The 24,496-nt window shown below is 41.2% G+C and overlaps 2 protein-coding genes across 2 annotated transcripts in view; both read right to left on the reverse strand.

The window, feature by feature from the left end:
• obscna (obscurin, cytoskeletal calmodulin and titin-interacting RhoGEF a) overlaps positions 1-14,595 on the reverse strand; it is a 38,879-nt gene extending 24,284 nt beyond the window's left edge. Inside the window, 28 exon segments of the mRNA XM_087172251.1 lie at positions 59-355; positions 519-788; positions 1,075-1,341; positions 1,674-1,940; positions 2,032-2,298; positions 2,461-2,727; positions 2,831-3,097; positions 3,924-4,190; positions 5,083-5,349; positions 5,842-6,117; positions 6,242-6,508; positions 6,707-6,976; positions 7,088-7,354; positions 7,643-7,909; positions 8,025-8,288; positions 8,375-8,647; positions 9,090-9,356; positions 9,535-9,801; positions 9,963-10,232; positions 10,510-10,776; positions 10,888-11,151; positions 11,294-11,560; positions 12,029-12,298; positions 12,510-12,776; positions 12,861-12,965; positions 13,199-13,360; positions 14,120-14,386; positions 14,490-14,595. Coding sequence (XP_087028377.1) covers positions 59-355; positions 519-788; positions 1,075-1,341; positions 1,674-1,940; positions 2,032-2,298; positions 2,461-2,727; positions 2,831-3,097; positions 3,924-4,190; positions 5,083-5,349; positions 5,842-6,117; positions 6,242-6,508; positions 6,707-6,976; positions 7,088-7,354; positions 7,643-7,909; positions 8,025-8,288; positions 8,375-8,647; positions 9,090-9,356; positions 9,535-9,801; positions 9,963-10,232; positions 10,510-10,776; positions 10,888-11,151; positions 11,294-11,560; positions 12,029-12,298; positions 12,510-12,776; positions 12,861-12,965; positions 13,199-13,360; positions 14,120-14,386; positions 14,490-14,529 — 7,033 coding nt within the window. The 5' untranslated portion in view covers positions 14,530-14,595.
• Positions 14,596-17,651: 3,056 nt separating this feature from the next.
• Positions 17,652-24,335, reverse strand: zgc:153738 (dynein regulatory complex subunit 11). The gene is made up of 19 exons (XM_023400022.2): positions 24,325-24,335; positions 23,117-23,444; positions 22,884-23,003; positions 22,526-22,708; positions 22,353-22,424; positions 21,872-22,077; positions 21,648-21,732; positions 21,447-21,557; positions 21,171-21,246; positions 20,939-21,045; positions 20,654-20,740; positions 20,512-20,573; positions 20,297-20,379; positions 19,831-19,938; positions 19,546-19,745; positions 19,209-19,295; positions 18,928-19,105; positions 18,582-18,820; positions 17,652-18,459 (listed from the first exon to the last, which is right to left on the reverse strand). Exons 1-19 carry the CDS (start codon positions 24,333-24,335, stop codon positions 18,346-18,348), a joined length of 2,457 nt encoding a protein of 818 aa, XP_023255790.1. The 3' UTR covers positions 17,652-18,345.
• Positions 24,336-24,496: the final 161 nt, after the last annotated feature.

Here is a 24,496-nt window from a genome sequence, read left to right on the forward strand (position 1 = left end):
GAAGCTGGTATCAATACCAAATATCTTTCTACCCTATATCTCTTATGTTTCTGCTCACCTTTGGGCTTAGGGACCACTAGCAGACATGCAGAGGTCCTCTCATCCCCAATCACAAATGCCACGGTGCCCGTCTCCTCAGGTGTTGTCATGGTGAGGACCAGTCGGTGCCGGCGACCCTGGCACGTCATCTGGTTCATCTCGTTCCTTTGCAGCGGGCTGGAACCGAGCCACCAGACACCTTCACTCACGTCCGAGTGGCTCAGCTCACACACAAACGCTGCGTCCTCTCCCGCCGTCACCGTTAAGTCTTGCAGCTCTGTAACAATCCGCACGCGCTCTGTGGAGGAGGAAGGAGCTAGATACAGCTGGCTTTTTAGAGATTGAATCTGATATATGTACATGAACTTAGCTGAGAACGGCCTGTCGGTTATTTTCATGACACATTTCTTTGAAAGTAAATGAATTAGCCAAATGTATCAGTACATGATGGATGAAATTCCACTGTAGTATCCACATACCCCTCACTGTCAGCTTGGCAGTGGTCTTCTTGCCTCTGGTGCTACAGCAGTACTCGCCAGCATCCTCCAGAAGTAATTTCTTGATCTCCAGAGAGTGTGTGGGGCCTTTTTTCTTTAAAATGCACCGTCCTCCTTCTTCTACCACAATGTTGTCCTTCTTCCAAGTAACAGGGACATTAGCACTGGTAACTTCACAAGACAGCAGCACAGGTTTCCCCTCCATTACCACTTGGTTCTCCAGTTCCTTCTCAAAGAACACACCTGCTGCCGCTGATAAGAGACAGACAGGAGATAATGTGTTACAAAAAGTGGAATTTTAAGTATCATAGAAACAATGGAATCATCTGCTTATTGAAGAAACAAGATGTGATCTAATTAATCAGTGGTTATGATCAGGGTTTGGCGAATGTTGAGTAAATGCAATTAAGTCAGACAACTCATGTGGAACTGGTCTGAATACAAAGTCTATATTTAGCCTGAGGAGTCATAGAGAACCAGAACCATGGGTTAACAGTGGCTTGGTGTGAGAAACAAAAAACGCAAGCATGTCAAATACCTCTCACGTTCACTTCAGCCATTGTCCTCTGCCCTCCAAAGACACAGCTGTACTCTCCGACATCCTCTGGCTGGATGTTTTTGATGTGCATCTCTGCTACCTTCCCTCTCAGCATCATCTGATACCTCCCTCCATGATAGAGCTGGTCCTCTGACTTCCACCACTGCACAGGCACCCCAGCCCTGGATAGTTCACAGCGAAGGGTCACGATGCCTCCTTCAGGGGCCTCCTGGTTCTTCAGACCCATTTTAAAGGTGAGGGGAATAGCTGTGAGTTTGGGGTGAAAAATCAAAGTTCACGTTGTGTTTTGAGAGCAGATACAAAAGGCAATTTTTATACAGTGAAAACCGGTATAAGAGACATACATAAATCAATAATAAAAGAGAGATCAAGAGAATTCCCACTGCTTGGGTAGGGTGGTATTTTTTACTATTTTACTTTAAAGACAATATTGTCCTACTTTTACTCCTTTTTAAATTCAAATACATAATTTTAAAATCTGCATAATCACAAATCAAAATTTCTGTCAAAATTGCCAGAAATTCTAAAAAGAATGAAAAAAACACACAAACATGCTTGTATTTACAGTCTTCCCTTACATGTAATGGTGACGTTGGCTGTGGTCTTGGTATCACCATAGATACAGCTGTAGACACCACTGTCCTCCAGCTGTGCGTTTTTGACGGTCAGCTCCATGACACTGTTTCGGTTTTTAATCTGGTACTTGAAATTATTCTTCAGAAGCTCTTCTCCTTTCCTCCACTCCACAGCAAGGCCAGGCTTAGATAACTCACAGCTCAATGTCAGGCTGTTCTCCTCTTCCACCTGCAGGTTCCTTAACTTCGTCTTGAACGTGATGGGAGGAGCTGCAAGGGGATGTTTTGAGAATGCCCAGTTAATTCATAGGAGTTATTATTAATTATGAATCATGGTTTCGGTGTAAGATCACTGTCATACCCTTGACGCTGAGCTCAGCAGTTGATTGGCTGTCTTTGGTCTTGCAGGTGTATTTCCCAGCATCGCTCTCCTCCACATTGTTGATGATCAGTCTTGTGAGACGTCCCTCTTGTTTCATCTCATATTTGTATCCTGGTTTGAGGATGACCCTGCCTTTCCTCCAGTCCACTGGAGCTCCAGATTTGGAGAGCTCACAGCAGAAAACTCCACTCTCCCCTTCTTTCACCTCCAAAGTCTCAACCTCTTGTTTAAATGTTACAGGGAGCTCTGAGAAAAAAACAACAACATTAAGCAGATTTCTTAATAGATCTGCCGTGTTTACATCATATGGAATACCAAGCCTATATCACTGTGGTTAAGACACAAAATCAGTACATCAACACTGTCATTCCGTTATTTTTCATCTGTGTCAGGTGTAGTGAAGCATACCTCTTATTTTGATGTCAGCTGAGGTCACAACAGTGCCAGCAAAACAACAGTACTCCGCAGTGTCTGTTAGAGTTAAATTTTTAATCAGCATCTCGGCAACCCTGCCCTCTTGCTTCATCTGATATTTTTCTCCCTCTATCAGAAGTTGAGCATCTCTCCTCCACTCCACTGGGACTCCTGGCTTAGAAAGCTCGCAGCGCAGCGTCACACTGCCCTCCTCCACAGCTTCCTGGTTCTTCAGCTTCTGCTTGAAGGTGACCGGGATCGCTGAGGAGTGATACATCAGACAGACATTGAAAAGTGCAGTATAAAACGTGAAAATTACCAAAGTATGTTTTGTTACATAGTGATAGCGTAGAACGCCTCTAACCAGTGATGATGATGGTGGCAGTAGTTCTTATGTCTTCACAAACACAGCTGTATGTGCCACTGTCCTCAGGCTGGCTTTTCCTGATGAGGAGCTCCAGTGTGGAGCCGTTCTGCTTCATCTGGTATTTCTCTCCGCTGGTCAACCCATTGTCTCCTTTCTTCCACTGCACGGGAGTGTCAGGTTTGGAGAGCTCACAGCAGAGAGTCACCACATTGCCCTCCTGCACCTGAATATTTTTCAGTTCTTGAAGGAATTTGATGGGCCGTTCTGGAGAGGTCCACAAGACAAGCATTTAAAATGATTTAAAACATGTCGACAAATATCTGTTTTGCCACTCTCTGTTCCTGGCGGATAAGTCAAAGTTACAGTAAATTACACGTAGTTCATGAAAGTTTTCACAATTTCCTCTTTTTCCATTGACACATTTTACATCTCACATTTTGTATGTGCAGCATCACAGCTGTTTTCTTTGGAGTTAAAGCAAAAAGAACTGTAATGTTAGCAGCAAAAAAAAAAAAGAAAAAAAGAAAACCAGAGACAGAGAAATGCAAAAGCTATCAAGAAAGAGGTGACAACAGAAACCATATTGTAATAGGAAAGATATCACCAAAATGAAAACAACAGCCAAAGACAACTTTCAGAGAACTTTGTGTTTCATATTAGTCTTCAAAATTCTTAAATAATGAGCTGAACTGTACTTCAATTGTGCTAACACAATACCAACTTGTTATATCACCCTGCTGTACTGATATATTCCATATTTCAGAGTCAAATCCTATTCAGTGTATACTATATAGATATACAGTATATATACTGTATATATACACTGTATACTGTACTATAAATATGGACATTTATATAACAAGATGTGGCCCAGAAATTCCTTCAGTATCTCCACATTATCCATTTTCCATTCAGTTCTTGTTGTTGTTTTACTCTTTACTTTTACCATTAATTTAAAACCAGCTACATTTACATGTACCACATTTATATTTTACTTTTTTGACATACTGTCAGGTCATGACGTCCTTGAGTACTTGCAAAAGCATTAAAGCAACAAAATGCACCCTGCTGTGTTGGATGCAGTGCTCACCATTCACCATGATCCTAGCTGTTGTCCTCTCTTCTCCACATATACAGGTATAATCTCCAGTGTCATCCAGAGTGAGGTCCACAATCTTCATCTCCACCTGGAGGTCCTTCTTCCTCATCTGGTACCTGTCTCCATTCTTCAGCAGCTCACCTCCTCTCCTCCACTCCACCGATGGGGCAGGTTTGGTGAGCTCACAGCGCAGAACCACACTGTTCTCCTCCATCACTTCCTGGTTAACTAGCGGCAGCTTGAAACTTGGCGGTAAAGCTGTCAACAATTGAGAATGAGAAAAAATGTTTAAGTACTTGTACAACAAATGTGAAAACCTCCTGAAAAGCTTAAAGAAGTAAATATTACAGCTCGAATGACCACATTAGAGATTAGCCAATAAACCCCAAATGAGGGTTTTTCACATGGTACAGCTAACACAAGGATGCAATCTAGAGGGAAATGAGAATGGATGGAGAACGAGTACACAAAATGACCCCTCTATATTCCCCCTGCTTCAAAATAACTAGGGATGGTAACATGGTAACAACAGTCAACATAACAATGAACAGAATAAATACTCCACTGACATGTTGCAGCAGTGATGTAAGCAACATGGCAGGTATACTTACAAGACAAGTCATGCTCATAATCAAACTATTATATTTACATTGAACAGTGGACACTGATGACGGATTATAATACAATCCATTATAGATTATATAATAATAATGGATTAAATTATATTCAGTTATCAGTGATTAGTTAAATCAAATGTAATATTACTTACATGAAAAACACTAATGCTACATGTAATACTAATGCTACAGTTTAGTTGCGGATCAAAATTCAAACTATTGTCTAAACATCCCATACGACATGAGCCATCTGGCTGTCTGAGGCTGTCAAGATGGATGACTAGATGAGCAAAAATAGACTCTCCATTAAGGTTTAGTGAGACTACAGTACAGAATGGAGGTCACACAGTGCTAGCACCCACTGGGTCTATTTTGTTTTTATTGTACTATTTTGAAGCTGACCTCTTTGACGTCTGCGCTCGGGTGATTCTGTTGAATACATTAGGAAAATTTACAAAAGGAGAAAGAAAAATGTTTTACAAGATCAGGAATCAAAAGTTTGAGAGAGAATTTCTGACAAGAACCTGTCTCACCTTGTACGGTGAGTTCAGCAGTTGATTGGCTGTCTTTAGTCTTGCAGGAGTATTTCCCAGCATCGCTCTCCTCTAAGTTGTTGATGACCAGTTTAGTGAGACGTCCCTCCTGCTTCATCTCATATTTCTCTCCAGGCTTCAGGATGACTCTGCCTTTCCTCCACTCCACTGGAGCTGCAGGTTTGGAGAGCTCACAGCAGAAAACTCCACTCTCCCCTTCTATCGCCACCAGGCGTTGGATCTCTCGTTTGAATGTCACAGGAAGTGCTGTTGCAGACACAAAAGAAATTACTTTATTCACCCTGTCCTCTCTGCTTACTCCAGGAATGAAGGAATTATAACTCAAATTCTATGAGCCCAGGCAGAGCCCTCTTCAAGACTCTTTGGATTTTCCTACTGAGTCCTTGGATTTTGTTTTTGCAATATGAGGAGCAGACACTTAAATATTTATTCTGCTGTTCCTTGTGGAAATAATAAGCCGTGCATTTTGGCACCATGGATATGTGATTTTGACTTTACATTATAGTAAATTTATGCATATTTTTATTGTTATATTATCTAATGAGATTAAGAATTACTAGACATTTTGAGAACACTGTTCAAAACCAACACCTGAAAAACTGTTCTGTAACTACGCAGTTGCCTTTGGAGTGATGATAAGGGTAACATTTAAAAAATATCTATTTAAAAAATTCATATCTTTGTGGCAATCGACTAATGTGGTTGGTTCTCGTTGGTCTTTTCATGCTGCAAACTTACGTTTCACTTTGATTTCAGCTGTGGTTTTCTCATCTCCTGTGATGCAGCTGTACTTCCCTGCATCTTCTGGTTGGACACTGAGGATGGTCATCAGAGCTGTCTTTCCTTCTACTTTCATCTGATACTTTCCTTGAGATAGCTCCTCAGAGAGCTCCTGGCCCTCTCTCTGCCACTGCAATGGGACTCCCTTCTTTGACAACTCACAGCGTAACGCCACACTGTTCCCTTCTTCGGTCTCCTGGCTCTTCAGGCTCACTTTAAATGTGGCAGGAACCGCTGTTTAACCAAACACAGATGCTGTTTATACATGTAAAGCAGAATAACGGCAATACTACTGATACAAGTGAACAAGTACGCAGCAGATTGCGATCACCACACACATCACACACATTGAGCTTACCAATAACTTTAACAGTGGCCTTTGTCTTCTGCTCTCTACACACACAGGTGTATACACCACTGTCTTCAGGCACAGTATCTCTGATGGTCAGCTCCAGAGCAGAGGCCCTCTGCTTAATCTGGTACTTCTCTCCGTTCTCCAGAAGATCTCCTGAGAGCCTCCACTCCACTGGGACTCCAGGCTTAGAGATCTCACAATACAATGTGATGTTGTGTCCTTCCTCGACTTGGAGGTTCTTCAGCTTTTGCTTGAAGGTGATGGGAAGAGCTACAAGACGACATTAAAGTAATATGATGGAAAGGAATAGAATCATTTCAGCCCTTTAAATCAAGTAACTGTATGCATATAATTTTTCTTTGGAATTACAGTTCTCTTTCAATCAATCTAAGGAAAACAAACTTTAAGTAAACAGATAAAAATAATCTAAAAAACCTAAAAAAAATAATGTAAACGATTAACACCTACCATTCACAGTCAGAGTTGCAGTGGTCTCTATATTTCCACAGATGCATGTGTAGATATTGCTGTCCTCAGGTGTCACATCAAAGATCCTCAATTCAATCAGCAAGTCTCTCTGCCGAATGTGATATTTCTCTCCATTCCCGATGAGTTCATCCCCCCTCTTCCTCCACTCCACAGTATGACCAGGTTTAGACAGCTCACAGCGTAAAGTCGCTGTGTTGCCCTCCTCAATCTGCACATTCCTCAGCTTCTGCTTGAAGGTAACCGGGAGGGCTGGGGAGACATGGATGAACATACATTTAGATGAATAATTATTTAGAATTATAAACTTTATTGTTAAAATTTAAAACTCATCAATCAGTCTATTGATAAATTACTTCCTACCAGTGATTTTGACAGTGGCAGATGTCATCTGATCAGCACACACACAGCTGTAGATCCCACTGTCCTGAGGCACAGGCTTCCATATCAGAAGCTCCAATGTGGTTTCCCATTTCCTTATCTGGTACTTGACCCCATTCTTCAGCAGCTCATCTCCTTTCCTCCATTCGACTGGTATTCCAGGTTTGGACAGCTCACAGCGCAATATGACATTGTTGCCCTCCTCTGCTTGCATGTTCTTCAGTTGTTGTATGAATGAAATAGGAATAGCTGGAAAAAACAATATCATTCCAAGTGAGTTTCACCTTATGTCAAAAATCTGCACTATCCCTTTAAACACAATGTCAATAAAGTTGTCAGTCACAAAAAATACTTAATTGACTTTCAGTGTAACAGTGTAACAGATTAAGCCCTCTGAGAAAAACGTGTTATGTAGTGCTTCACCACTGAAACCAGCCATTTAAATAATGATTTTATTAAACTGAACATGAAATTGAACCAAAAGTTTTGAGTAGGATTTGCTAAAATGTGATGACAGATGAATTAAATGGGTCTTACCATGTACTTTGATGCTTGCTGTTGTGCGGTGATCTCGGCACTGACAGGTATATTCCCCTGAGTCCTCCGGCTTCACGCCTTTGATGGTTAGAGAGTTGATTGTCTTCTTCTGTTTCATCACGTACTTGTCTCCAGGCCTGATACTCTCGAAACCTTTCCTCCAGTGGAACTGGACCCCAGGCAAAGAGTACTCACAGGTCAGGGTTACAGTCTCTCCCTCTTTGGCCTCCACAGTTTTCAGAGGCTGAGTGAACTCTGCTGGGATGGCTAAAAAAGAGAGAACACCATTACTCATATTTTTTTTCAGAAACCTTTGTCATTCAGTGCTAGTCCACAGCAATGAAAGTCCTTTAACAATAGACTTTCAGATTTCTATTCATACCTTTGACAGTTACAACAGCCCTAGTTGTAACAGATCCAGCGCTGCACTCGTACACCCCAGCATCACTGTTGCAGACCTCCCGGATCGTGAGTCGAGCCTCACAGCCGGAACGACTGGCAAAATATCTGGAGGAGCTCCACATCAGGCAGCCATCTTTGTACCAGAGGATGTGACATGGCTTGGAGGTCACACAGGACAAAACCAAACCACCTCCTTCAATAGCCTCACAGTCCTCCAGTGCTTTAATGATGGTGGGGCGCCTCTCTGGGAACAGAAAGAGATGAAACCAAATCAAGGCCAAAAGAAATGTGACATAAAAGCACAGATTACAACTCTGATCAAAGACTCACCTCTGACCAGTAATGAAGCGTACGATCTTTTGTCCCCTGCTGAAAATGAAATGGTGCCAGTGTCTTTGCGGGCAAGCTGCTTAAATGTGAGGGTGTGGTAGCCTCCGGGTACCATCTGAATCTCATTGAGCTCATTGGTGTACAGCAGAGTCTCATCCAGGTACCACCTGACCCCGATGTAGTCACTGGGACAGATTCGACATCTGAATGTGACCGTGTCACCTTCTAGACACTCAACATCCTCTAGTTCATCCAGGATCAACACCTTCTGGCCTAAATCAAACATGGAAGACATTGAAAAGTCAAAAAACCAATCCACATCACATTGAGTAGGTACTTAAAGCCTCAACCAACATCCTTAATATTTTACTGAGTATTATACTCAATAATGATAAAACCTGCATTATTTTTAGACTAGCATTTATAACCATGTTAAGGATATTGTGCTGACAATTATCAATTTGTCGTTATGTTGGCAGTTCTGTTAGTATTGTTAGTATATAACATGTATCAACTGCATCAATATTCACTTTGTAAATTAATTCATCACTCAGTTAATAATATATCCCAGAATTTCTACCACTGAGCTGACAATTGATGTAAAGATCTGTCCTGGTGTCACCCACAGCTACCACTTGGCCGCAGCTGACTTTAGATGAACACAACTAAACCACAGTGATGCAGTGCCCAGTGTTCCCTTGCCCTATGGTCTCACCCTGCACGGTCAGCTGTGCTCGGCTCTGCATGGTACCGACATCACATGTGTAAACATCCGTGTCTGACTTCTCCAGGCAGGTGATGGTCAGGGACAGCACCACACCCTTCTGCCTGATGACGTACTTCCTACCAGACCTCAGGTCCATCATTCCTTTCAGCCATTTCACACGCTTGGCTGGCCGTCTGGTCTCACACTCCAGGGTCACTTTACCCTTTTCCTCTGCTCGTGTCTCCCTCAGCTCCCTTGCAAATGTGTGCTGGAGTTCTGAGAGGTATAGTGAAGTTCAGAAAATTGAGTCAACCTTCACACTGAGTACAGCAGTTACCGACCTACATTGTAAAATGGGACATCGGAGAGCAGCACTGGTTTGCACAACAGTGCAGTAAGGAACACTACATTGCATTGTTATCGGATAACATTTATTTTGAATACTCTCACCTACCTCTGATCTCCAGCTTGGCACGAGAGGCAACACCTTCGGCCTCACAGGAGTACTCCCCAGAGTCTCTAATGGTGGTATTCTTGATCACCAGCCGCGCCAAGTTCTTCTCCACACTCATCTCATATTTAGGGCTCTGTCTGATTAGATGGCCATTTTTCAGCCAATGGATGGTGGCCTCTGGTTTGGTGATTTCACAGCTCAGCTCAGCGTCCTCGCCTGGCACTGCCTTTACGTTCAGCAGGTCCCTGAAGATGTGCACCGGTTTCTCTAAAGTAGGGGGAAAGCGTTCACTCACATTCAGGCATTTTTTGTATAAATGCATCTACAGAGTTGCTCTTTTCAAAATAAAATGCAGAGACATGTATCCTCACATATACAAACTTAACTAAAATTGCTGATAATTCTATCTGACACAGCCAGGTATTCACCTTTTACAAAAAGCATGGTCCTACAGCTGAGGTCGTTAATTGTGAAGACCACGTCTCCAGCGTCAGTAAGTAAGGCATCTTTGATGGTCATCTTATACTTGCGGCCATTGTTGATAACCTGGACACGGTTGTCAGCGGCCACCACCTGGCCATTGATCGACCAGAAAGGCTCATCATCAAGATCGTGAGAGAGGAGACACTCAAAGGTGCAGCTTTCACCCTCCAGAACTGAGGTTGTCTTTATACGTTGAAAAATTGTGATGTGTAAATCTGTAGATAAATATAACAACACAGTAGCTCTATTACAGTAAATATATCTTATCAGTGGAACTTATATTTAACTGTACCACCTGTGTACCAGATCTCGAAGCTGCAGAGAGAGAAACACTTGACACCACAGTGTCATTTAACATCTTTGTAACAAAACGGCATCCAAGTGTCATCTGAGGTTACAGCTTAATAGACATCTTTATGTATGCAGAACACTTGATTTTTCAAGGAATAAAGCTCTTCCCAAATAACCAGCAACATATTTCCTCCTCCTCACCATGAACTGTAACTTTAGCCTTGGAATGGCTGGTGCCCAGGTCACAGGTGTACTGTCCAGCGTCATCCTTGCTCAGTGAATGGACAATCAGCGCCATGGACTTCCCAAACTGGAGTATTTCATGTTTATCATCAGCTGTCAGGACCATACCATCCTTTCTCCAAACAGGGGTGACCATCTCTTTGGAAATTTCACACTGCAGGCAGACCTCCCCTTGCTCTTCGCCTACTGCATCCTCCAGAGACCTCAGGAACACTGCTGGGCGCTCTGGAGACAAAGAGCAGCATCATTTCATTAACGGTGTTCACATGTTTCTCAGAAATTAACAAAAAAAAAAAAAAAAACCTCTCATGCACTTCAGTTATTGCTATGGCTGACCTTTGACCTTTAAGGTTGTAGTCTCAGAGAGAAGGCCTGCTTTGAATGTGACCCTGCTCTCCTGTGGCCGCAGCTTCTTGATTATAAGGCTGTGCATTGTGCCCATGTGCTGGATCCTGTTGATGGCGTTGGAATAGAGGCGGACATTGTTGAGAATCCACTCCACGTTGGCGACCACATAGTTGAGCTCACATGAGAAAGTGGCGACTCCATCCTCCTCAATTTCCACCGGCTCAAGGTGTTTGACCAACTTAAGTGTTCGTACTACAAAACAAAGACACAAGTGATTATATAAAGAAATTAACTGAACTAACGTAAAGAAAGCAGTATGATAAAAATCTGAATATATTGAACAGTACCATATAGCACCTTATAACCCAGTTTTCCCAAATCATGTTTAACCTACCTTCTACCTTAACATGTGCTGTGCTCTGTGAACCTCCAGCCATGCAGCGGTACTGTCCTGAATCCATCGCTGTCAAGCCATGAATGGTCAGCCCTGCTCGTTTCCCCTCTCTTTTCATGCTGTACTTGTTCGAAGTCTTCAGAGCAGTTCGACCTTTAAACCACCGTACCACCCTGGGAGAAGGGGCAAACTGACAGCTCAGAGTCACAGAGCTGTTCTCCTTCGCCTCCACATTATCCAAGTGGTGAAGAACCTGAAGAGGTCGCTCTGCAGGGGAAAATATGTAAAGAGTGCTTAAAGAGACATTCCTAAAAATGTCCACATTCATTCACTTTACAGTACCTCTTAGCACTGATAAAACATTAAACAGGAAAGGTTCCCAGTCCCTTGTAGGGCAAAGACGCAGAGTAGGTACTTACAGTTCAATGCCTGTTTTCAGAAATGCTCTTTTGAGATGAAAATTCAGTCTGACAACAAAATTACTTCTTTTTGTATTACTATATTATTATAATTTAATTTCTTTCTCCATGTATGCTCCATCTTCCTGTGGCAGAGCTAGTAATTCCTAGCTACAGTATATGAATAAATAACAACAACTGCTGATAACTGCTAAGTCAGTGCAAAGATATGTGAAGGATGTGGTTGTGGTAGGCTAGACAAAATAATACTCTAAACACTATATGATATTTCATTTTCATTTTTTTAGATTAAGATTAAGAACATTTCGATACTCACCTTTCACAGTGAGCTGAGCGGTGGAGCGACTCTTTCCAGCTACAAAGAGCACAGGACCGGACATTGAGCTTTCAGTGGAGGTGAGACAGAGACTGTGGAGGGTGCCCTCCCTGTCGATGTTCACCGCTGCACATTGCTCCAGCACCTCACCGTTCAGGGTCCACTTCGGAGGCCTCCCTGACTTCAGGCTGGTCTCCACGTGGAACAGTGCTGGCTCTGGCTCCATCACCTCCACTGCGCTCATCCCCCGCACTATGCTGATAGCCTGCTCTGCATGTACAGCCATAATACACATTACCACCACTGACGCAACTCCTGCCTGTTAGCATTCAAATAACGTCTTCTGACTCTATAGTTTACACATGTGCATATGTGCATCAACTATTTGGTTAAGTATTGTAAAAGTGTAGCTACATGAATGCAAAGCATACGGTTGGCCATCAACTTGACATTGTGACTGCTATGAAAACAGGTATCTCACCCTCTACCAGGAGCTGACATGAGGTTTTGTCATCTCCTGCATCACAGGTGTAGGTGTCCTCATCTGAGGAGCAGACATTATCGATGGTCAGCTGCCTGTACACATCTTGGCTGATGACTTGGTACTTCGTACTAGGCAGGAGCTCCTTCCTGTTCTTGTACCACCTGACCTGTGCATTAGGCCGTGACACCTGGCACTCCAGTAGACCCCGGTGGTGATACATGGCTATCTTGACCTTCAGAGGACGCACAATTTGGACTGGGAGCTCTGAAGAGGAGAAGAAATAAGGACAGGCATCATTTCCTGCATAAATTCTTGTTATATTGTGATATGAACAGTCTGGTGGCTCACCTTGTACTGTGAGAGTTGCATAGGATGAGACACGCTCTGCAGTGAATCTGATCTCTCCAGCATGTTCTGGCCTGACTGACCTGAAGAGCAGGGTGTGAGTTTTACCTGCAATCAGATCAAAGCGAAATGTTTATTATCTTTATGTTTTGTATTTACCCAGGTTTTTATTTATTTATTATATATTTACACCTAGGAACTCCCTATTACAACCACTATGCTCACTCAAACACAGCTTCTTTGCAAAGTTGAACGTAGGCCTACTATGACGCAAGCATTGGGGAGGATTTTATATCATTGGGCCGTTAGTTTCTCTAAAGACCATGTGGTTGATCACTTGCCCTGGTGTCTGATCTTGATGTTGTCCCCAGGTCGGATCCTGCAGTCATCTCTGTACCACCGACCATCCACATCCACCTGGTTGACCTCACACAGGAAGGTCACAGGTTGCCGCTCCATTGTGTCTAAGTCCTCCAGCTCCTTCATTATATGGATGTCCCTAGCTGGCAGAAGATACCCAAACCATGCCCATAAACTTTTCAGCAAGTGTTTGAGTGTTGCTTGTTCATTTACTCTAATGTTGCGGTTCAAAACGACTGAAAGTGTTAACTGTTAAAACAAGTCTAGTCTACAGTGTTGGTGGATATGTGATACTGTATTTAGGTGCAGTGATGTTTTGAGCTGAATGCTTACATCATAATGCTAACATGCTCACAATGATAATCAATGTTTAGCAGCTATAATATCTACCATGTTCACCATCTTAGTTTAACATATTAGTATGCTAACATTTCTCAATTAGCACTAAGTGCAAAGTACAGGGTGACGGGGATGTCATTAGTTATGCAGGTTCATACACTTAACTAGTGGACAGATTGAAATTCTGACCTGATGATGGTGCTAGATGACAAGTCAGGTGGATCAAAGCTATTACAATTCATTAGAATACATCGTCCGGAAACCATGAATGTCTATGCGAACTATTGAGAAATCAATCCAATAGCTGTGGATATATGTGGGTGGGTGGGTGGTCTGCCACTAGCCTTGTGACTTATTTACAGACTTATTTATTTGTTCATTTATAATTGTATACATTAATAAATCTTTTTAGAAGAAAAAAAGAATTACGTATTTTAGGTGTATTGGGCTGTATGTGGTATGATCCGACATACTTATGAGGCTGTCCCATCATTTAAATGTTTAGACCTTGGTCATGTCTTGACTTGACATTGGAAGTAGTTCATTCTATTGTGTTACCTTACCTCTAACACTGAGTCGACCTGCGGTCTGAATGCCATTAGCCTGAAAAGAGAACTGGCCAGCGTCTCCTAGAGCCACCCTGTTCAATATGAGGGAGTGTTTCTTCCCATGCATGCTGATGCGACAGTTGGGCTTAGACTTGAGTTGCATCCCATCCCTGGTCCACACACCCTCGATGTAGGCCAAGTTCAGGGTCACCTCAAAGGTGCAGCTCTCACACTCAGGCACCTCCACATCCTCCAGACCCCTCACCACCTGCAGCCGGTTCTCTGGCAAACAAACACACACACAATATCAGAGATCTGAAATCTTCTCACTCACACTGAAAGAACCACACTGAAAGGTACAGCTGTGTATTTGAGGAGCACTTACTTGCTGCCGCTATTATTCCTCCAGGTTTGTTGTCTCCCATGTCTCCTGCTCTTCTCTCAGTGTGATTTGGGAATCTTTGCTTTTTACCACAGAAATCACAGAAGGGCTAGAACTGCAATATGATTAAAAAAATACATATCAGGTAATGTCTCATAATCCATCTTACCACTATAATAAAGAATATTCTGTCCTACCATGAAGCTTTCACCAACTCATTCACAGCTCATTCACATTGACACTGACATTCAGCTTTTTTCAGGGAAACTCTGTAGATAGAGTTTAGTAAATAACCTGTTGCAATGTATACCCTGTATTTGTTATGAGTACAACTATGTTTCAAATGACAAACAAATTCTTCTCATGCTAATAATGATATAAATGATTACTTCCAAAAGGCCAATCAAAATGGATACAAATGACTACGCTCTCATATGGTTGATCCCGTGCCAGTCCTCCTCAGTAATGAAGAGCAAAGTAATCTCTGTCACCTCACTTGGCTGAGCTCAGCACCACCAATATAGACTCAGCTGTGATGCCTCCTCTATCACGCTGCATGCACTGAACTCAGAGAAAAGGGAAGTCTTAAAAAAAATAAGAGGGCAATGAGAACTGCCAATTACTAAACTGATCGATATGATTGAGATGATAAAACACTCTCTCATTATTTGCCAACTAAAATGATATTTCATAATGCATCACACAGTGACACTAAATTTGCAAAGAATTATCTAAACTACCTCTAGAGGCCTAATATGAGGTGATATCTTCTTCAAGATGCCATATAAATGATTAGATACTATGAAAATAAAAAAAAATACCTTGGTGATTGTGAAATACTGTATTTACCTATTAAGACTTTAACCTTTCATAAGACATTTCCTAATATAATTGTGCAATATAAGACTCAACTTATCAAAAACTTCCATTAACACTATGTTCAATAGTGACTTCCCTTTGGTGCTATTAAAGTATGCAAACAAGCCAAATAATAATAATAACAAATAATGAAGAGATACACTACCAAAATAAAACCAGAACATACCAGATCACTTGATGTACCCACTCTAGAAAGAAAATATCCTTGCATATTCTCTTGTTGCACCAATGCCCTTCACCTAAAAACAAGTGGATAAAACATCCACCATGGCAACCGATCTGTCCAGGTCTTGTCTTGTTTTTCACAAAGCCTTTAAGATTAACAACAATCGTTCAGCCAAAGAAGAACATGCCGAGGTCTGCAAACTGCATCCCAGTCCCCAAAGCAGACAGCCTATAGCGCTTTCTTTTTTTTTTTTGCTGTGATGGAGCGTAGTGCTGAACAGCTGACATATCTCTCCCCACATACTAACCTCCAAAATAGCCTTCTGTCAGTATGAGCGCAAAGATAGCTTTGGCTTTAATTGTGTGAGGCAACTCATGCCCACCATCAATGGAACCATCGAAAACAATCAAAATGTATACAATGGGCTTAGTGTGGTTGATGGTTACCTTGAGTGAGACACAAGTGCAAATTAGTTGAAAGCGTCTGTCAGTGAAAGTTTAAGTTACCTTCATGTGGCATGATGATGTAGGTCAGTGGTCTATATAACTTGTACCGTCTGCAGATGAAAGTGTTGTTTTACATACAATCAAACTCACTACCCTTTTTTTTTGTACCAGGTTGCTCACACTGCGATCGCTTCCAATAAAAATTGAACATTCTACTAGTATACGATTGATGCAGTTTTATCACATGCTCTTTACAATACTGACCCATATCTGTCAGTGTCCTAAACCTCAGGTCAGAGAGATCAAAGTCCATGGATCTCCACAGGGAGTTTCCACCACTGCCACAGTTGAAAAGGTCACAAAAGATTAAGCGATATTAAGCTCCTATTTCAGCAGGTCATCACTAGTGAGTCTACACATGAAAGCCCTTACATATGTACCTGTCCTTAAACATATACTGTATATATTAAATAGAAAAATTGGCATTGTGGTTGACCACTGTATAAAACCAAGCCCTGAGAGATCAAACTGAAAAGCACAAAACCCATTCAGAAAAATATAGCAGCCATGCAGTGCAAATGTCCATTCACCTACAGAACTGGTTAATGCCAATCAACCTTCCTCTAGCTCCTCCTTCTCCAAGATATGATGGACTAAGGTGTTCAGTTTGTGGGGTTCCCTCATCCAGCCATCCCGACGGAACAAAGCCAGCACTGCCCAGCGTTGTGTTCATCTCAGTTTGATAGACAGCTCCATGTGCCACTGAGCACTCCTAAGTCCAGTGAAACTCTATCAACAGGATAATCTCTATGCAGTCCTGCTAGGGCACACAAAACAACTTGTCGTCACTGAATAGGGAATGGTGGCCCACAGAAGCAAACCAGTCTCTCTTTTCAAGTCTCCAGCAGCCCATACATTACAAAGCTTTTAACAGTTTTGTCCGCCATTTGAGTATGACAGAATAAAAAGTGAGTTTAAATACACATATAGACTTTTTGGTATTTTTATGTACCCCCAGCAGAACACTTTGTATCTTACTGGGTTAAAATTCAGGGCATTCTATGGTTTTTTGATGCTGATTTCTAAACAGGATGCTATACTCTTCGAAAGATGAAGAAGGCCCCAAATCATGTCCTGCGACATTGAAGTCAGCGAGCAGATCAACATGACATCTTGAAATGTGGGCCTTCACGTGTGCAGCATCCTATTGATGGTGCACATAGGCTAAAAATAGAGTAATGTTAAAAGAACCAAGGCAATGTGAGGATGTGTTGAGTGAATTTAGAACTTGACAAAACAGCTGAACACTCCACCTAAGCCCCTGAATCCATGTATGGAAACACTCCCCCTCCTGTGTGTCACATTTCTTCTGGTCCAGAGTCTCTTCACCTGACAGCGGTCATAATGAAGGAATACAGGAATATAATAATATACACATACTGTATATTAAATCACAAACTTGCACCTACAGTAGTCATTTAATAATGGGCCCAGACTAGGTGACCCACAAAAACACTTCACCCCGCTGTTGGGTATAAGAACATGATGGTAGTTTTATTTCTGTCAGCAACATCCCAAATGTGGTACTCACAACCAAGTGTCATAGCCAGGCAGCTATAGCCATACAGCAAAAACATTGGATGCCCTTGAATGAAGCAAATAAAACAGACAATCTTGGCATGTCTAATTACAGCGTGGCCTTGGGTCTGATAACTATAGCCATAGGAGTTTGTCCTCCAGAGCCATGCCACTTCATTTATTTTAGATCACATTCTTATAAAGTATGTAGTTTGGTTGGAGGCATATGAGCGCCTTTGGTGGGTTATGTTACTGAGGTAAATATTTCATAAGGATCAGTCAACCAGTAGATCCACTCCAAACATATATGTAATCACATGCAGGAAGTAGTTAGGACAATTTTTAAAGCATCACATAAAATATACGATAGAGATAGTACACAATGCTGACATTCAATAAGTGACAACACAAATATAATGACTATTTATGTTCTCATTAGAGGAACTCTTAATTTGATTACAAGACAGATGTTAGCACCTTCCCATATGAATGTACAAAATCCTATTCGTAGGATGTGAGCTGTGGTGTTCTGTCTCCTTAAACTAAGTTTTAGTAATAGTACAAAGAAGATTTTATCACCTTTACATCATATTATCTACCATTACAACATGAACAGGCGTTTCACTGCATCCTTAAACCCTGCTCTCATGGTGTTGGAAAACTCACTTTTTATTCAATTTTGTATTTATTTTGTAGGGAGTGGGACAGTGTTGTCTTCATCAGCTAATTCTCATTCGAGCTTCAATAAATATTTAACTACATTCAGCTGCGATTAAAAAAGGGTGACAAACTATTTTTTCCCTTTCTTCTTTGCATCTTTGCCTTTAACCGGGGCTTCTTCTTCTTCCTTTCCCGTGGCAGCCTTAATTCTCTTCTTTCCCAGGGGGGTCTTTGCATACCAGTTCTGGTGACATGCAAGGAAGAAGTATAAACAAGCATGTTTACATTAAAATAGACTGACAGATAAACAATCACAGTGATGAAAATGTAATGATGAATAAATTAAATATGAAATATCCAATTTACTTTAAGGGCTTCTTCCTCTTCCTGAAACACAGGGTCAAACTTGGCTAAAGGAGCAACAAACTCAGCAGCAGTCAGGGGTCTGTTAGCCTGCTGAAGGATGCGACGCTTCGTGACAACGCTCTGGACCACCTGGACCATGTGACCTGGAGTGTAGCCATCAGAAATCTTGGCAAGAGAGCTGAGGTCCAGGACCTTGGTTACCTCACCTCCCTTCTTTTGAATCAGTTGCTTCCACAAGACTGAAGGCAAACACAGTCAGAGGAGTCACTTTTCATAACTACTTAATAAAGACCACAAACATAAATTTCAATACTAAAATTTCTCTCCTATTGTACTCTTTTCTTACTGTATCTTGAGCCGTAGTCAGGTCTTGGGATGAGGATGATTTTGCTGTACATTTTGCACAGTGACTTAATATCAGCACTAAGAGGGTCTTTAGTTGTTCCTACTATCAGAACACGATCTTCCCCTTTGATCAACTTAAGGGACTTGGGCAAATCTTTCTTCAACCGCTTAGGATCTAACTGTTTACACACAAAAAACAGTTATAATCACCATGTGACTAAATAACTGAAAAATTAGTACAACATAATGATGCTACCCAGTGTTCATGATGCTCAGGAGTACCTCTTTTTCTTCCTTGGGAACTTTCTTATAAAACATTTTCTCTGCATCTCCAATCCATATTACTGAAGGCTGCAGCAGTCTCGCAACCTGTGTGAAGATGATTGAGGAACAGCATTATTACTTTCTGGACGAGTCAAAATATAATGATTTTATGCTAAAATCACCATATTTTAAACTTAACCAGCATTGCTGGGTATTACATGACATCATACTGCCCTGCATACCATATAGAATGGTGGGAGATCTCTAATGATGTTAACCTTTACACATATAGACTTACATTACAAACTTGCTCGATGGCAATGGCACTGGATTCTTTTGAAAATCAGTGTCTCACCTTAAAGACAATGTGAAGCATCATGGCGAGGCCACTCTTGCCTGGGTACTTTCCTGCCGTGTTCAGAGGTGACAGATCGAACAGGTTGGCACCTGTCTCGTGGCAGATTGCATGGACCAACATCTTCTTACCTACACCTCCCGGTCCTGTCAGCAGGATGGCCTTTATCAGAGGAGCATTCTCGTGTACCACCTGAGAGCCTGCAAATAACACACATCTTATATCCAAACTGCAAACCATATTTAGCTATATTTATTCTAAATATAAAGTGAATAACTTTCATACCTAATGGTAAGATTGCATATAGAGATAAGACTTGTCGCACATCTGACAGTGAAGGCATGGGCTCAATGTCATTTTGCCTCAGTGTTGTCCCAAGGTAGCTATAGTCGCCTAGGAACAGGAGGGAACAACTATTACACCAGTAGTTATTCATCTGCACAGTTAATCACTGCAAAAACTCCAAGAAAGAACTTCAAAATCTGCATCTGACCACAAAGATTACTGTGCTCATTTGGAATTGTTCATTGTGATCATAGTGCTTTGGCAGTCACCAACCAGAAGAGGGCAGCATGCCACTACATAATTTACCTGGACTATACAAAGTAAGAGTTCTGTATTGTGTCATTGCATCGATTGTAGTCACATTAAAATCTCACATACAATTATGATCATAAGAGACAAAAGACAGGACAAAAAAACCTCTGAAAGATGACACACCAGTCTACACAAATAATATACAAAGTCTTACCCAAGTAATCCTGCAGGCCAACATTATTTGCCTTTTTCAACAAGCCCTGTTCCACCAGCTCCTGACAGAGAGACTCAAGAGTCCTAGTAGATGTGAATGAAGGATGTAATCATTTTCTCGTATTTACTAATTTATCCAATTTATCCAATTCAATTCTGTACAGAAAACCATATACTTCATTAAGTTCATCAGGTATAGGCTCTGTGAGACCTCACCTATCAGCTGTCAGATCTTTCTCCTTTTTCTTCTTCTTTCCACTCTTAGATCCTTTCTTTTTCTGTGGAGTAAAAGAACATTATCAGGAAACAGCTCAAGGAAATCAATGTAAACTGTGACCATTGTCTTTCACTTTAGTACCTTTGCATTTCCTTTGGTTTTACCACCCTTGTCTTTATCCACAGCTAGCTTCCAGTCAGCCAGCTCTTGTCTCATCTGCTCATCTACCTGATATAAGAAGAACAGACCACTGAGTGCAACAACAAGTGGTGCTGTTATCACTTTTAAACACCAGTGTCTGGGACACTGAATTGGCCAAACACAAAACAGTGTAACCCCAACTTGCAAGCACCACCCTGCAGTTTTATCAGTCTGTAAAAATGACAGTACTGGCTTTTTGCTTTAGTATTCTGTGGTCAGCATCACCTGCAATCGAATCTCTGTCTCAATGACTTTCCTCTTTTCTTCTTTGATCAGTTCCACCTCGTGCCTCTGGCTGAAATTTTTAGATTCATTGCGGGTTTTCCAAACATCTGAGGATGACAAACATTCACTTCAGGCCTTATCAGGAATGATTAATGGCCACCTACTTAAACAACATACCCTCAAAGTGGTATTAACCACAGGATATCTTCACCTGTTTTTGATTTAAACATACCTGTATAGGTTTTGTTTCCCACTTCCAAGTCTGACAGAAAAGCTGAAGGAAGCATCTTCAACCCTGCCTCCTCTTCCTGTGGTTCCAAATTCAAGTTCAAAAGTTATTTTGGTTCACTGAATGTGCAATGCAAAGGAGTGAAACAGCCAGCAAGAGTTGGGTTGAAATCCCTCTTGTTAAATACTTTTATCCATCTAAAAAAGGCTGATAACACCAGAAGTTACTCAATGTTCTATCAAATAAATAAAAATGTATTTAATAACATTGAGGCCTTACTTCTTCTTCATCTTTCCCCTTGTCTTTTTTCCCCTTTTCCTTCTTTTCCTCCTTCCCTTTTGGTTTGTTGCTCGAATCCACCTCTTCCTTTTCAGCAATTTCTTCCATTAACTGAAAAAAAAAAAATGTATACCCAACAGCATTCTCCTTCTGCAAACTACTGAAAAAATATGCAACCATACTTTTGACTGAGGGCTTTACCTGCTGAGGGGTCTTTTCTGCAAAAATTATAGCTGAGCCACCATCTTCTTCATCAGGGTAGTCTGGAAATGTTCCGGTAGCATCACTGTTTAAGAAAAAAAAAAAAAAACACATACCCACACACAGGAAAAAGGAGAGAACTAATTACATAATTAATGTCACTAAATGTGTAAATATTATACTATTATAGCAAAAATCATACCCCCCCCTCTGTGCCACCTTACCGGCATTCAATGAACCACTGCCGAATTTGGTCTTTCATTGTCTTGCTCATGTCATGACCCTCCACATCTCGTAATTGTTTTGTGACAGCTTCTATTGACTTTTGGTAGTCTTCCTCATGCTCTTCCTGTTTAATGTGCGTGTAAGCTTGATTGGCCTGGGCAGTGATTTCCGCAGGGTATGGCACCCGGTATTTTGGATCCATGACCTTAAATGGGAGTGACCAAAACATAATGAATATGTTAAAAATCTTTGATTGTCTCAGAAAGAAAATAAAAGACAGGAATGTCAATAGTATTGATTCACTCTGAAATTAAACAAGGAAATGTGGCAATACAGCTTCAAGTTTTTAAAAATACTAGTCTGTCTTAACTTAAGCTCAAGCAAAACAAAGAATGATAGAATACAGATACATATATACATATATATGTATATATAGAGTATGTAGTTTTTCAGACCATAAGCAAAATTGATGAAACTCACCATTCCTAGAAAAATCATTTCTTCATCTCGAGCAATCTTTGCCCTCTTCCGCTGTATGTAGCCCCTCCACACCTACAAATCATATTTAACCAAATCTTTCAGCATGAAACTGACACATGGCAAAGACAGAGGCAGAGAAAAGTGCATATATTACTATGGTAATAGCAGACAACCTTCTGAATGCAGACTGCAGCCGACTCAATGCTAACTGTTCCAGAGTCCTTGGTCCTGTACATCTTGTTCATATTTCTGCTCTCTTCATTCAACTTTGCCCTCAAACGTCCTTGGCGGGTCCTCTCCACCACTTGAATAATCTTAATGGCCTCCTCTTGACTCATGTCTTTGACCATTAGAGGCTATAGGTACAATAAAAATAAGTATATAAAATGACATTTGAAAACATTTACTTGTCATTGTTGAATGAAGTATAACAAATAATGAATGATAACTATTATTTTGGTTTTCCTGATGCAATACAAAATATGTAACACATACAGGCTTTAACTAAAACGTAGCTCTTTTTCAACTCACTTCTGGGCTTTCAGTAACCTCCGCCATTTTAAGGATATCTGTGAGCATAGTCTTTCGTTCTTGCAGTTCTTTGTTGCGTTCAGTGATGAAGTAGAGAGGGATAGGGATCTCAAGGTCTGCCTAAAGTGACAACAATGAAAATAACTGTTGATTTATGAAGAGACATTACTGAAAACTTTATTCAGATCTCAGAATTTCAATTCAGTTTAATAACTATGAAAAATGAAACTCACAGGTCTGAGCTTTAAGTCGTGAAGGACGTCATCCATGTAGTGGTACTCTGAAAACTCTTTTTCCACCATTTCATTCTTCAGCTCTATCACCCTGCCTATGACACCATCAAGCATCGCCCGAATTACTTGTCTCTTCTGAGGGTGGACCACCTGGTCATAGACCTTCTCCAGCTGTCTGAAGATTTGGATGTAGCGCACATAAAGCATGGCCAGACGCTGGAAGAACACTACCCTGTCCTTTTCTGGATGAGGTGGCTCAGCAGGCAGCTCCTCAGTTAGCAGACGGCTCAACTCTAACTGGGCCTCTGCCCACAGCTCGTTGTATGCCCTGCAAATGTAATAACAATCTTGTTGTGCTTTTTGTGCTCAGTCTTTGTACACAATTTTTCCAAGACTGTCCTGAAACAATAGTCATGTGCCCATATTAACACTGAAAGACGTATTGCTTGTTGTAATTATTCCTCCTGCTCATAGTGGTCATTATGAGATCCCTAAGTGATGGGGGACAAAATCCACAGTCATTCTACTTCAAAAATTCAAAATGAGGCTTCAGTACTTAGTCAAATAAAATGGATATCTTCCAAAGTTACAATCTTTCTAGGTAATTTCCACAGGGTAGATTCCACACTGTTTCCTTGCTAATCTGCAATGAAGAGGTAGCATCAAAAAGAGGGAAGTTAGTACTTTAAAGACAACTGTAACTTTGTAAGCTATCCACTTGATTTGTCTACCTCAAACTCCTAAAGCCTCATATAAACTTCAGATAAACGTTGCAATACATTTTTGCAAGAATTGCAAGTATTTGCATTTTTACAAGTAGAGCTGTAGTTTTTGCCCCCATTCACTTATATTGACCACACATAAGGGAAAAACCGATTCAGTAACAGTATCACGCGTCAGTCTTGTTGCTATAGTTAGTCACTTCTGCCACCCTGCTGCCATAAATGAGGTATGAAAAAATAGACTTTCAAACACTTTATTTACCTGTATTGCTTTGCTCGTTCGTGTGCCATTACAGAAATGCTTTCAAATGTTAGTATTATTTTATTCGCCTATATTTTCATGTTTTACGCACAGTTTGAAAGTACAACTTTGCTTAAACGTTGCCGGGGCTGTTTGCATGAAACCAGCTAACTAGCTAAATTTACGTAAACTACGGTAGCCGGTGACCGTACAACATTAGCGGCAGTGCCTCCTTGAAAGTTTACCTTTGCGACATGTCTCTGCCTCTGGAAAAGGGAAAATGCTTCCAATGTCTCTTATCAAATAACCAAACAAGTTGCAGACAGTTGAATTTAACTAAAGTAAGCCACAGTGTGTCGAACAGGAGGTCAGCTTTCCTAAGTTGAAACAATACTCGGCCCGTCTCCATAGCAACAG

The sequence above is a fragment of the Seriola lalandi genome, unplaced genomic scaffold, assembly GCF_002814215.2.
Source record: "Seriola lalandi dorsalis isolate HSWRI2012SDOR001 ecotype SW California unplaced genomic scaffold, Sedor1 jcf7180002052130, whole genome shotgun sequence".
Taxonomy (NCBI): Eukaryota; Metazoa; Chordata; class Actinopteri; order Carangiformes; family Carangidae; genus Seriola; species Seriola lalandi.

What these genes read in the sequence shown, in the direction of transcription:
- zgc:153738 (XM_023400022.2), bottom strand. An exon ending in AAATGATTTTTCTAGGAATG is followed by an intron (nt 22,078 to 22,352) that starts GTGAGTTTCATC and finishes CTCCCATTTAAG; the next exon opens with GTCATGGATCCAAAATACCG. An exon ending in CAGAAAAGACCCCTCAGCAG is followed by an intron (nt 21,558 to 21,647) that starts GTAAAGCCCTCA and finishes TTTTTTTTTCAG; the next exon opens with TTAATGGAAGAAATTGCTGA.